Source organism: Nestor notabilis, unplaced genomic scaffold, assembly GCF_000696875.1.
Source record: "Nestor notabilis isolate BGI_N333 unplaced genomic scaffold, ASM69687v1 scaffold1620, whole genome shotgun sequence".
Classification (NCBI taxonomy): Eukaryota; Metazoa; Chordata; class Aves; order Psittaciformes; family Psittacidae; genus Nestor; species Nestor notabilis.
The window spans coordinates 27,629-41,720 of record NW_009909511.1 but is presented as its reverse complement, the minus strand read 5'-3'; the positions used below and the strand labels follow the sequence as shown (position 1 = coordinate 41,720).

Genomic DNA, 14,092 nt, shown 5'->3' with positions numbered 1-14,092 from the left:
CTTTCCCTAATTCCAAATCTTCCCCATTTGTCGCTCTGGCCTGTCCATGATGTTGTCACATCTCATGCCTTCTGATTAATAGAGAAGACATGTTGATAAAGAGTATAATTATGAAAACTTCAGATAAGATTAAAAAATGGAAACACTTTCCCCCCCCACCAATGGCTGATCAGCAAGTAGTTGCCTTGATTATTTATTGAATAATTCAAGTTACTTGCTGTTCTATACAACACTTTTACATACTGGTTTTAATATTAGTCGGAAGTCAAACTGTTATTCCTAACTCGCCTTTAGCCATCTCCTCTGACAGATTCTGCACTACTCCACTCGCTCAGAAATCACCAGCCACACCACCAGCTCCTCACCACTCTCAAGGCCAGCAGCTCTCCTGCTGGGTCACCCACGACCAGCAATGAGAACAATGGAGTCAGCCTGCCATCCTTGCTAGGCTCCTCTCTCACTGCCAGGAGCAGACTGCAGCAGCATCCCACCCAGCCCTACACAGACCTGGGACAAGTCCTTATTTCTGCACCATCTTACCATTGGCTCAGCTTTGTTTTAACTATGAGACGTATCACTGTTCAGGAAGCTTTGCTTTATTCTGGATTAGTTCCCACCATTTTCCTACTTATTTAAATGTAATGGCTGCTTAACTTCGATTGAATCAATATTTGTGGGTTATTACCCAAATAGCTGTCCTGTGTATACAACACTAAAGAGAGGGCAATACTGGAAACTGCATTGTTGTTGGCAATCTAAGAGATCAGCGTTCTCCTTCAAGTGATGACTACTGTGTTACATATGATACCAAGGAATGAAAAAGACTTAGAAAGATTTCTCATTTGAAAAGTTTTGACTAGATGAGTAATGAACTACTTTCCAAGATTTTTTTCCTGAAAATATTATTTGTGATGTACAGGATACTTTGAAGAAGATGACTATCTTATGGTGTGTCAATTAAATGGTTAACATAGGGGAGACTGCAATGAACTTTGAGATGAGAAAGTTACTGTACTGTGAGTATTGACCACCAGCCTTTTTACAGTTTAAAGTGCATAGGTGCACTGGGAATGAAGGTTTTGAAACAAATGTACAAAAATGAAGAGGATTTTTAATTCATGGTACACTTACTATTTTTATGTGATACTATGGCAACATGCTTATTCCAAGTACTTTATCATTAAACTCGTAGCTGCCTGTCATACCTTTTTCTATTAATGAAACACAATAACTGAGTATTTAAAACTAGAATTGTTAAAACAAAGGATCGCCTATCTTCTTGGAAAGCAAAAGTTACTGATTTTAGGAATATGATTATAAACAAAGAACAAGTTAATATCATGGCTTTTTCATGTAAAATATGTTCAGTTCTTAGTTGCATAGGCCCACACTTAAAAGCTTAGCATGCAGTTACGGAGAAAAAACATTGATGTATTCAAAGCGAGGTGTTCACTGTATTTGCAAACAGGGAAGTTAGACCTTTAAAATGCTCGGGTTTGTTGCAAGGAATTGAATGCGGTTATAAAACCAGAGGCTGATTTGAAGATCCTGACATGTATTTCTTCATAAAAATCTACGTTGCATTAAGGATCCAAGATCTTAAACTTTCAGAAATTGAGGCAAACAGAAGTTGTATCACTGAAAGTAAATACACTTATTTTTTCTGTTTCTCCTAATTCCTTCCCTCCCAGATGAAGAAACATGTACTTCTTAGCTTTCCTGGAAAACCTTGTCTCCTTTACCAGTCATATCCCTTGTCAAGGCAACTCTCCATTAAAGAGTATGTGACCTCACTCAGACCACCAGCTCGTACTGCATGGGGATATTCATTATCCCAACTTCCAGATACTTTTCGTACAGCTAAAACCCCTAATGTATTATTGCAAATCTCCTGAATTATCAGTCCCTTTTTTCATGATCAAAAAATCCTCGGAGAAAAGCAAACATTTGTTCAGAGCCCCCCTCCCCCTTTTTGGTACCCCTCTAACAAAATGGGCTCCGCACCCCAGCAGTACCTCTGTGTGTAGGTACAAATTAATGAGCTCCTAATGCCCAAACAGTGCCAGATCCCAACTTCTGATTGGCTGCAATCTGGTCATTAAAGAGAGGTAATTAATGCCAGATTGCACACACAATGCTAACAAACAAACAAAACAACCCCAAACCTGCTTTTCTCCTGCCACAAACAGCAAAACAAACAATCCTGACATAACGGCAGCTTTCAAAGGACAGTTGCAGCTCTGCAGCGGCACCTCAGTTAATGAGTGTATAGAAAAGAATTTATCTGAAGAAGAAGAAAGTGAAACTCAACAGCCTTTCAGGCACATGAAACTAGCTTGGAGAAAACTCTGAGATGGTGGCAGCTACTTAAGAAGAAAATTCAGCTGAAAATAAACGTACAAAGAGTTCGGTTCAAAATTTCAGTAATGCGTTTTCCCCCTGTCACTCATTGCTCAGATTGTGAAAAGTGTTAAAAGCTGGAATGCAGATTTCTCCAACTAATCGTTATATGAGTAATCATGACCAGATATTATTGCTTAAGTTTTCTGGCAGTGCCTGTAATTTCATTCATGACAAACTAATACAACTTCTGTGAAATGTCATGTAGGCTTCATCAAGGATTTAGTTAGAATTTAGTATTATTATACGGCCACTTTCAATGTCAGCAAATAGCTTAAAATACAACATTGAAAAAATATCGGCAGCAGTAGCTAGAATATTATTAGGATAACTAACAAATTAATTTCCATCAACCAAGCACAACCACTTTTTTTTCTTTTTTTGAATCAATGGCTTATGATAAAAGCTGTCTCCTAAATAGCTTGCTCAATGAATAGGGCAACTCATGACATTAAAGTATCTGAAAGCAAACTTATTTTACAAAGATGTTGGGAATAAATACAGTAAGCTTTCAGACAAAGGATGCTTGTCAGGTTCTTAGTATGCAATGTGAAACTGTAATGTTCTATGTAGTGCTTTAGTTTTCTAATAAGTCACTGTGATAAGGTTAACACTTCGACACAGAACAACATACAAATAAGAACACCCAAAGATGAAAATTACTTTGCTTATGTTGCTGTATTAGAATTTTATTTGCTAAAGGGTGAAAACAGATTTGCAAAATTCACAGTTAACTTAAAACAATAGTTTTAAACCTTTTATTCCTAGCCCTGGCTGCCTTCAGGAAGGAAAGAACATCTGGTTATTTAAGGAACACAATATGTTCACATTTTCTATGACTTTTGTTTCTAATTGGGTTTTTTAAGTTTTTTTTATTTGAACGACTCTAGTTAGAACTATGTTTTTTAATCACTTTATCTTTTTCCACTGCCCTATCTCCATATCTCTACTTCTTAATTCTGCAGCCTTTGCTTTGAAAATTAACAGTGCTCAATGGTTTTGAAAACGAAAAAAAAGTTAAGAAAATTGGCCACTCGTGAGGTATTAAATACGCAGAGACACACCTTCAGTAAACACTTTTGGATACACACAAAAAAACCTTCCCTTATTTTCTCATTTCACATATACATACTTTCAGTAGCCTGTTCTTCCATTGGAAGCTCTACGAAGGACTGTAAATGCATAGAAGTTACTTTTATATAAATAATTGAGGTAATTATCTGTTCAAAGATTAGAAATGTGAAACAAATACTCTGCTAAGCTGGTTAGCTTTATCACCCTATGCAAAGACAACAACACTGATTTGAGCTTTTCATTCTACATTATCCTAAGAACTGGAGCTAGCCAAATGCAGAAAAGGCTGATATTCAATTATTCTGCATTGATCCATTCTCATGCCTGTAAAATTAGTATCTCCCAGGCCCCCCTTCAGGGACAGGTGCATTAATTTGTTTTCTGCTATTACAGAGATATGTATTTCTCTTCTGTGATGCTGGAGTATATCAGAGACATGGTATCTAAAACATCCTCTCATCCCAACTGCCAGCTGGGGTTCACAAAGTGAAAAGAGCTGCTTCATGCATGAGATTAATGGCAAGCACTAATTATTTCTCATATTACTGTTATTACTGGATAAAGCTAAGGCTTCTGCTAAGGTTTGATTCCACAAAAGGTCACTAAATTGTCCATCTTAAAAAAAAAATAAACCCACCATATTTTAAGTATAGCTTTCATTTGACATTTAGGTTGCTCTCCTGATGATGACTGCAGTGAAAAGAAGCAAACAGAATGTGACAGGTTCATCAAGGCAAAGTTTAACTCTCCTGATAGTCTACAAGACAAATCAGTTAGGAGAAGATATCTGTTATGTCAGACCAAGAAAACAGAAGAAATAATGGATGATATTAGACATGCAAACCCAGATTATCTCTAGAATCGGAAGTTACGGGTTGAAAGGCTGTATCAGGTCCATCTTAATGACTTCATTATTTGTGACAGGATTGTTTCTCAAGAACTTTTCAGTTTTATGTACACACCACTAACCTTTCTTAGTCCAAATACCCCACAGTGTCCCCTCAGTGAGATTATTTAGCATTGACCTAGCTGCAAAATGAATCCCAAAGACAATATATATCAACAAACCTGCAAGAGGCAGATACCTGTTTGTCCATGTCCTTGGGCTGTGGCCAGTGGTATGAGGCTCAGCGAGGGAAAGTGCTGGGTCCTGCATTTGGGCCACAACAACCCCATGCAATGGTCCATGCTTGGTGCAGAGTGGCTGGAAAGCTGCTCGGTGTGAAAAGACCTGGGGGTGCTGATTGATGGTCTCTGAACATGAGCCAGTTTGTGCCCAGGCAGCCAAGAAGCCAACAGCATCCTGGCTTGTATCAGCAGGAGTGTGGCAGCAGGGCCAGGGCAGTGACCATCCCCCTGTGCTTGGCACTGGTGAGGCTGAATCTCGAATCCTGTGTTCAGTTCTGGGCCCCTCAGTACAAGAAAGACATAGAGGTGTAGGAGGGGGTCCAGAAAAGGGCAACAAAGCTGGTGGAGGGTCTGGACCATCCAACAGTCTCCCACAGAAGAGTTCCCCAAATTCATATATTAAACCCCAAGCGAAATCTTGGAAGAAATACCACACAGAACAACTCAGCCCTGGGTCATAAGATCTAAACTGCATTGAACCAAATGTCACTTCCCATTAGAAACTAGAAGCTGGTAATGGAGCAATGTACAGGAAAACATTAAAAGGGCGAGAAAAATCATTAAGCACTGAATTTGCTGATCATCACTTACAAGTTACAGTACTGACTAAAATCTCCTTATCTTGTCTTCCAATCTCCTTTTATCTCCTCAGGGAATAAAGGCAAACTGGATTATGTTTACACAGATAGCAAAAAAACCAGGTATCATGATTTTCCCACGTATGCTGGTACATAATCTTTCTACTGATTTTAGAGCACTACAGCACCCATGATTTCTTGTTGAGTAAAGACTCATTCCTTTCATTCCATGTAATAAAAAATTTTGACAGACTTGGAAAACTTTTATGTGTAGGTCTCATGGAATAGTGAGACTTCCATTTCAGCAATACTTTATATTGTACCAACATATGCTTAAAGACACGTAAGTGAAACTAGACAAGAAACAGGTACTCAAGTCATAGCATTGAAAATACATTTCTTTCTCAGATCGGGAGCTATTTTTTTCTTTTAGAGTGACCCTTTAGAACAGTTTAACTTCCTTATACTGTAAGAAATTCAGATCTGTTTATGCAGTCTCAACCCAGAGATGCAACATAAAACAAGAGGTGGCTGGAAGTCCCATGGGGCTCTTCATCCTCTGGAAACCCCAGCTTCCTAACCTTTAAAGTATTTTCCAAGCAGATAAGTACAGCTTAGAAATGAGGAAAAATTGTAATTAATCATATTTAAATTTACAAAACAACTAGATGTCTTGGTATGAAAGAGCTTTAAGTAGTTATCCACCTGAGTGAAGAGAGAACTACCTGAAAGCCATGGTAGGGACTACATCCACTATATTCCGAAAGGTGTTCAAGGTACACCTAAGAGTGCTAATTAATAGGACATGGAAGCCTTAATGAGCCTGACAATTTCATTCTGTTGAAGACATGAGCACAAGGAGCAGAATAGTAATCAAGCTTCTTTTGCGGGAAGTCAGTGGTTCATTTTTGCCTCCTTTAGCTGGTAGGGTATGCTGTATACTGCCTAGGATGCTGTGGAGGACAGCTGAATAATTAGTAATTATTCTATCTCTTAACATATACGTTAAATAAATGACAGATTACATATTGGATCTAATTTGATACCTTAGCACAATTTTCCTCCCTCTGCAAAATACTTCTATCTTGTTTTGCTAAGACAGTACATAAACAAACGCTGGGCAGTCTGATTTCACAGACTGCTGCTGAAATCTTAAGAAAGATTCCTGAGATCTAACATTACAAACTTTCTTACATACTGAAAAGATGATATATTTTACTTCTCATCATGAAAGAAATCTTTGTGCCTGAGAGGAATGAAGAGAGCAGCTGTAAGGATGCAGATTTCTGCAGAAAACTGATACAGAAACAAAGAGACAATTTTTTTCTTAATCCATAAAAGTGTAAACATTGGTACTGAATGAAATTTTGCAGAAGGCAGTCAGAGTGCAGAATTGATGAGTTTTTCACTTACAAAGGTGACGTGCATCAAGATGAGGGAAATCAGACTTTACACTGGCAGCCTACTAATGGGACATGCACAAAGACAGTTCAAAACCAGCAGCACAAATTTTGCTACCTGCCAAAGATCTGAGTACTGCAAAGATAACTGTGTACAGCTTCATCTCAAACACCTTATCCACTGTATGGTGGATATCTGCTGTATATTATAACCACACATATGCACATGCCATTCTGAAACAAAGAGGTTTGTTTTCTTTTAGTATAGATGAGCATATCAGAAACGGTATGCTGGTAATATGTAACATAAAATTTATGAATGTATACATTTTATTAATGTGGATCTTTTCAGGCTGTAAAAGCAGTCTCTTAGTTTTAATTGAAAACCATCACTTAACTATTATATAGTGGGCAGAGGTAGTGATTCAAGAATTAACAGTGATTAATCTGCAGAAATCCCATGAAAAAGGTCTTACAGATGAAATTGCATGACAATTTCTATATATCTTACAAGATTACTATATAAAATCTGTTTCCCTCAAAGTATACTTGATGTTCTGTGCAGAATACCAAGCAAAGATATTCTAAAGAGCATAAAAATATGCAGTTATGAGAGCTCCTGGATATCTTTACCAAAGTAATAGAATAGAATTCTTTAAAGAGTAACGGAACTTCTTTCTACTTTTGGTTACCAACTCTTCATCTTTTCATCAGGTAAGAAGAAACTTGAAAATACAACTTAGTCCCCAAACTGCAGGTTGTTATTAACTTCACAGTATTTAAAACATTTTATTACAGAGATTTATTCCCTGTGTTTAAAAAGTGAGCATCTCACCTTTGGATCTCGGAGAAAAAGTGCTCTTAGGATAAGGGAGTGAACGTCTCCAATAGGTGGATAATGCATCAGAAGTCCCAAACAGGTCTGATAATTACTTGAAATCACTACAATGCAAATGAAGAGAGAGGGGAAAAAAGAAAAAAAGGAAAAAAGTGAAATATTAGTGAAATATTTCTATCTTATTCTGATATTCTAAACCAGTACCTTTTACAGTTGATTCATTACAGCTCAGATTCAGCTGTCTTTTTCCACAGTAGGTCTCTTAGAACTCAAAGCAGTGTTCAAAGTAAAAGAAGATATTGCATAATCAAGCTTCATGACTACCCTTTGTCCAGTATAGGACAACGCTAAATCTACCACTGACTTTATGTCATAGACACGTTAACTCTAGATACAGATGCCTAAATTTAGATCTCTGTAGCTGTGCACCCAAAGCTTGCCTGAGTCAGCAGAGGTCAGGGCAATACAGTCAGTGGAGACTGAAGAACCAGTCCTACACTCTGAAATGGACACTGACTTTTCAGACATTCATCTGAGATAAATTTTACCTTTGGTCCTGCTTTTATGATATCTTTCTTTCACTGGCAGTTCTTTGTCACACTACCTTTTATGTTGTTCTTATGTACCTATATGTATACATGCCCACATACATGTATATACATATACGTAAAATAAAGTCAACAACTCCTTGCTTATAAGTCAGAAACTATGCATGACATGTTCAGGAAAAAGGCTAGATTTTAATTTCATAAATATTTAAAAATGTAATATACCATTAACTTACATTACATGCATTAGGTTTTCCTCTTATTTCGGAAATTTTCAGCATGTTTTCCTAAAGTCTTTAATTTAGCTGTAGTTCTACTTGATTTTATCTGAATCTATGTAAGTATACTCTGTGGTTCTTTGCTTGCCATTGTCTTCCTTTTTTTCTTCTTTTTTTTTTTTTTCTCCCCCCTCCCCAAATCAATCTAATTATGAGTGCAATTATTAAAGAAATCTTTTCAGGCAGGTCTATGTAAGCTACTTCATTTCTTTTGCACCATCTAAATCCAGGCAATCCATCTGCCACAGCTGTCAAAGCAATGCCTGCTAATGAAGCTTGCACTCTGCAACGTAAAGGCAGCCTCCAACAATAGCAATTGTAAATAAATTTTGAACAACCTTTACTATTCTGATAACTTCAGCTGTAGTAGCAAACACTTTCAATTAATCAAGCCTCTCCACCAGAAAGGATCACTCCAAATACAAAATTATTTTGAATCAATAAAAGGCGATATAAAGGACTGTTTTGTGGACAGAAAGATTTAAATGTTTTACTTTTTTTCTTTCATGTGAATAAGCCTCATATCCTCCTGTACCTTTTTTTCCCTCAACAAGAGGATTATGGGGAAAAGATGCAGGACTGGGCAAAATGCATAATAATAATCTGTTTAGGGAACCACTTTATCATCTTCATTTCCGTTGCTGATCCGACAGCTTGTAATTTCATACATCTGCTTTCATTTGTAAAGCACTCACTTATCCTACTCATTCTTTATCTGTTCTGCCTGTTCTTTTCCCTACCCTTTGTTTTTCTTGTTCATATCCAGGTACGTGTTTTTTCTTCTTGAAGTCACAAAGCTGGCATAATGAACACAATACAATGGTCTCCGTCAGAGTTCTTTCAGAGGAGTATAATACTGTGCACCACACAGTACGTACCCAATCAAATTCTTATACGTAAATCAAATTTAAGATACTGTACTGCAGTTATGGCCACGATGACTTTTGACCAAAGTAAATAAAAATATTGAAAATTGATAGTAAATTCTAAATACTTTTACAAATAATAGGTAGTAAGACCAATGCGTTTCTATTTCAAACAGATCAATAAGTGTTTTATCCTGCAATGTAAAATGGATTAAAATGATATTTTTTTTTATTTTTCCTGGAAGAGTTCCTTACTGTCTCACAGATATAGAGAAAAGTAAATATTAAAAAAGCTAATTTACTTTAGCGGTGCAGACTTGACTTCTGACAAAAGAAATGTATTTTCAACCACAAGACATTTACCCTAATTATTAACATTTTGAAATGTATAATACTGAAGCAACTAAATAATGGAGGAGGGGGGAATCAAACTGTTGGGCAATGACCTTTGCCCCCTCTAATCCCTAAAAGTTAAATCTAGAAATGAAATTTTACTATCCAAAGAAAGTTACAAACCTTCACTCTTTAACAAGGAAGGTCTGCTGACTTCTACATTTATTTTATCTTTAGGGTTTTCCCCACATATTCAGCTGTCCCCTTTTCCCATAGACATCTTTACAGAAAAGAACATTGCTGCCAGTGCTCTATTTGCTGGGGAACCTTGGGTTAAAGGGATCTCTTTGCTGAAACACCTCTTGGCACGCTTTGTTTCAGAGTGATCTGTATGCTGTCCATGAACTGGCAGTATGTGCTGCAGCCCAGAAAGCCAACAATAGCCCGGGTTGCATGAAAAGGAGCATAGCCAGCAGGTCCAGGGAGGTGATTCTGCCCCTCTTCTCTGCTCTTGTGAGACCCCACATCCAGTATTGTGTTCAGCTCTGGCGCCTCCAGCATAAGAAGGACGTGGACCTGTTGGAGTGAGTCCAGAGGCCACAAAAATGATCAGAGGGATGGAGCACCTCTCCTGTGAGGACAGGCTGAGAGAGTTGGGGTTGTTTAGCCGGGAGAAAAGAAAGGTCCAGGGAGACCTTATTGTGGCCTTTCATCACTTAAAGGGTGCTTATAGGAAAGATGGGGAGAAACATTTTAGTAGACCCTGTTGTGATAAGACAATGGATAATGGTTTTAAACTAAACCAGGAAGATCTGGATTGGACATAAGGAAAAATTCTCTAAGGTAAGGGTGGTCAGGCACTGGAAGAGGTTGCCCAGAGAAGCTGTTGATGTTTCATCCCTCAAAGTGTTCGAGGTCAGGTTGGATGGGGCTTTGAGCCATCTAGTGAAACGTCATTGCCCATGGCATGGGATTGGACTAGACTGGACTTCCAACCCAAACCATTCCATGATTCTTGTATCTTCAGAACAAAATGTACAATATCCAACAGAGTAGCAGTTTTCTTAAAAATTACAGAGAAAAGAGCAGTAAAACAAAACGAAGACCCCTTCTCTGAACATGTGTATCTGATTTAAAAGGATTTGTAAGAATCGACCATAGGAAAAAAAGTTTCTGGAAGGAGATTCTGTGCAATAGAGATTTATCCACTCTCAGCAGTAGCTGTATGGTGGTGAAATTCAGTGGTGAAATACATCTTACCCTGGGGCCAGCTGCCTTGTAATAAGCTTGGTGCTTCTGTACCTGTACTTTTCGTTCACTAATTAGCTTGGTAAGAGTCACATCTGGATCCAACTTCTATTGTGAATATAGCTATTCTTCAAGTGGGAACACTATAAAAAAAAACTTATTTGAACACTGATCAGTCAAAATTAGCTCCTGGTGTAATAGTGACATTAGTTTTACAGGTCTTCCAGGTTTTTTCATTTTTGTCCTTCTTGAAGGAAAGTGAAGTATATAAAATACATCTATTCTTATACTGCACCCTCTCCTCTATTCTGATTTCATCAGCAACTGCATATACATACATACCGGTGAAGAAGAACTAACATATCCATGCTTCTGATTTGAAATATTAAAAAAAGGATGTTTTACAGGAATTTTTCCAAAGAAACCCATAAGATAATTTATTAAAACTCACAGATAGTTAGGTATACAACCCCACACTTGGCTTGTGAGGATTATCGCTCCATGAATAAAGCTCTGCTTGGATACAGATGTAAAACTGATCAGAACAGTTTACAGAATAGCTATATACATGATTATATATCTGTAATCTCTAAAATGTATAAACAATAATCAATCATCTAAATGCTCCCTTCTCTTTGAATAATATATAATCTGAGTAACAGGATTTAAAAAATTAAATAAATAAAAAAAGAAAATATAGCAGAAGTAATACTTTTTAAGAATCATGTCCTTGAGAACATGTAATAGAACATGGAAAAAAATCCATCAATTCCTAAACCAGCAACTTCTCCCTGATCCCCAAATATGTTGGCATAAAGGAATCTGAATAATTTAAATTTAAGTTCCAAATACTTTCAGTACTGTGTTATTATCCTTGCTTACATTTGACATTTTTAGAACATAGTATGTTAGGAGCTCTATTATTATTCCTACTGTTTCAAAGTTTTTAAACTGAAAATTTCCAGACGGTTTATTTAACATCATTGCATGTTTTGAGCTAACATTTCCTTTCACCAAATAAAGAGAAGCTTTTAGAAACTTAATTTATTAGAAAATGTTTTAAAAAATATTATCACAGAACTCTGAACTCCATTTAAAGCTCAAATATTATCATCAATGAAAAAAATGAGGAAAAACTGAGAACTTCTCTGTTTCAGATATATAAGAAAAGCTTTCTTGTATCAAAGCAAGAACTGTGGGAGTTGCTATAGCTTGAGTTTGACTTTGAAAATATATTCAACTTTACAGTACCTACGACAGGGTATTTTGTTTCACCATTCTATCATGCTTAGAGTAACTAACTAGGTCCAACGATAGAACAAAAGGTTACTTACTATAGAAGCAATATATATATTACAGTTACAGTATAAGTATTAGCCATCCTGATGAGTTGTCTTTGCATCTCATTTGGGCAAACGTACTCCACTTTCAAGCTATTTACTACTCCATTTACTAAGCCTGGGGATTTCAGAGAAAAGAGACTGATTTCATACAGATGCCCAGATGCCTAGAACACATTTTTAGCTCACATTTTCAGTTACCTTATACTGATAGTTCTACATGAGCACCACAAAGCAAAAGAAAAGAAATACAGAACAACATTCCCTCCCAAAAAGACAGAGGGTGCTTACACCGTTCTAAAGTTTGGTTTTTCTTCTGAAAGGAAAATGATGACACAAAATAAAATATTGATGCTAAGAAATATTTTTACATGCATGTGCACTACATACATGTTCCAAAAACTTTAAAATTCTTTCAGTTTACTGCACATAAACAAGCCACATTTCAATTGTAGAACATAATGACCTGGAATCAGATCATCCTGAAACAGCAGCATTAATTTTGAAACCTCTAAACTGAATTAAATGTCCATTTCTTTGAGAGGGATGCAAGGTAGCTCTATATGATGCATGTTTATTTAAAAGTAATTAAAAAACAGCATGAAGGCAAGCAGTGGAACGACAGTACGTGTAAAGTACATCCACGTTATATTTTCAAGATTGGGTCTTAAAACAGGAACCACAGATGTTGAAAACTTCATGTGTCCTAGAATACAAAATTGTGTCAAATATGTGACCTTGTTATAACCTAACGCTTACAGATTGTATATATTTAACTCTGAGCAGCATGCTACGGAATTCGTATATTTAATGACAGACATGCATCTTGCTGCAAAACGTACTCTTTGTTGCAGCAAAGTTGTATACAGAATTTTCTGAAAAATACGGTGCAACAGCAATAAATGTCTTGATCACTGCAGATCTTCCTCCTCCCATTCACAATTATATAAGCTTTTTCACATTTTTGTGGTTTCTTGTTTGTCCCATCTTAATGTATTTACTGGTTGTCACTCATCGGTAACAATTCACCTTTGCACATATTTCGGGCGTACTAAAATAAGACTAAATGATAACTTTTTAGAGATACCACTTTCGTATAGAATAAACACATTCTGTAATCCTTACTTATCTCTGCATTTACATTTACTTCGAGATATATCTTCGAAAATTATGACTCATTGTCTTGTGCATTTTCACATTTCTCACAGCAGAACTGGATACAAATACTTCCAGTGTCACAGGGAGGCTTCACTCAATTCATCAGCTTGGTCAGAAGGTGGAGCTCTATACATACCTGTATCGCTTACCGCACATAAAATCTGCAACTCTATATAAAAACACAGAACTACTCAGAAAACAAACCTGCATTTAACTCCGAGATACAATTTGTTTCATAAATACAGCAGACCGCATCTGATAATAAACGGCTCCTCTCCTAGCATTTGGAACGGTTTTCAGTATGTTGAAAAACTCACAATGAAATGCAGCATTTCTTAAATCCTCTTTTTCTTTGAAAAAATAGGTTTGCGTTTTTTTTTAAAAGATCAAAAGATTTTTGATACTTACAGGCATCTCTAATATATAACAACATGGCTACAAAAATGTAGTCAACTAAATTCAGGGTGATACTGTCAGCAAATAGAGCATCCCAGATAACCAGAAGGTCCTGAAGTGGGAATTCACGTCCAAACAGAAGCCTTACCCATCGCCTGAAAAAAAACAGGAAAAGAGGTGATTTGTATTTGTCTGTCTTGCCAAGTATGGTAAAGTCAGGATACATGCCCTAAGGTACAATCTGAAACATTTTACCAGAAAATTTTGCAAATGCAAAGATCTGTAATAACCACTTACTGTATTCGTGGAAATGTTACCACATCTATTGATACCTTACAGACTGTAGAAGCTTAACTGACTAATCCTGTTACGTGGATGAACCATAAAGGACGAAATATATCAGTCCTATCTACCATATTTTTGAGCATTTAATGTGATAGTAAAAATGTTATGTTAGAATAGCCTGGAACAGCAAAAACAGGAGGGGGAAGCTAGTGGTTTATGAGA

At 36.7% G+C, this 14,092-nt stretch overlaps 1 protein-coding gene across 1 annotated transcript in view; it reads right to left on the bottom strand.

The window, feature by feature from the left end:
- TBC1D5 (TBC1 domain family, member 5) overlaps positions 1–13,740 on the bottom strand; it is a gene marked incomplete at its 5' end in the record, with an annotated part of 80,294 nt that extends 66,554 nt beyond the window's left edge. Inside the window, 2 exons of the mRNA XM_010023598.1 lie at positions 7,416–7,522; positions 13,598–13,740. Coding sequence (XP_010021900.1) covers positions 7,416–7,522; positions 13,598–13,740 — 250 coding nt within the window. The remainder of the gene's footprint in view (positions 1–7,415; positions 7,523–13,597) is intronic.
- Between the last annotated feature and the right edge of the window lie 352 nt (positions 13,741–14,092).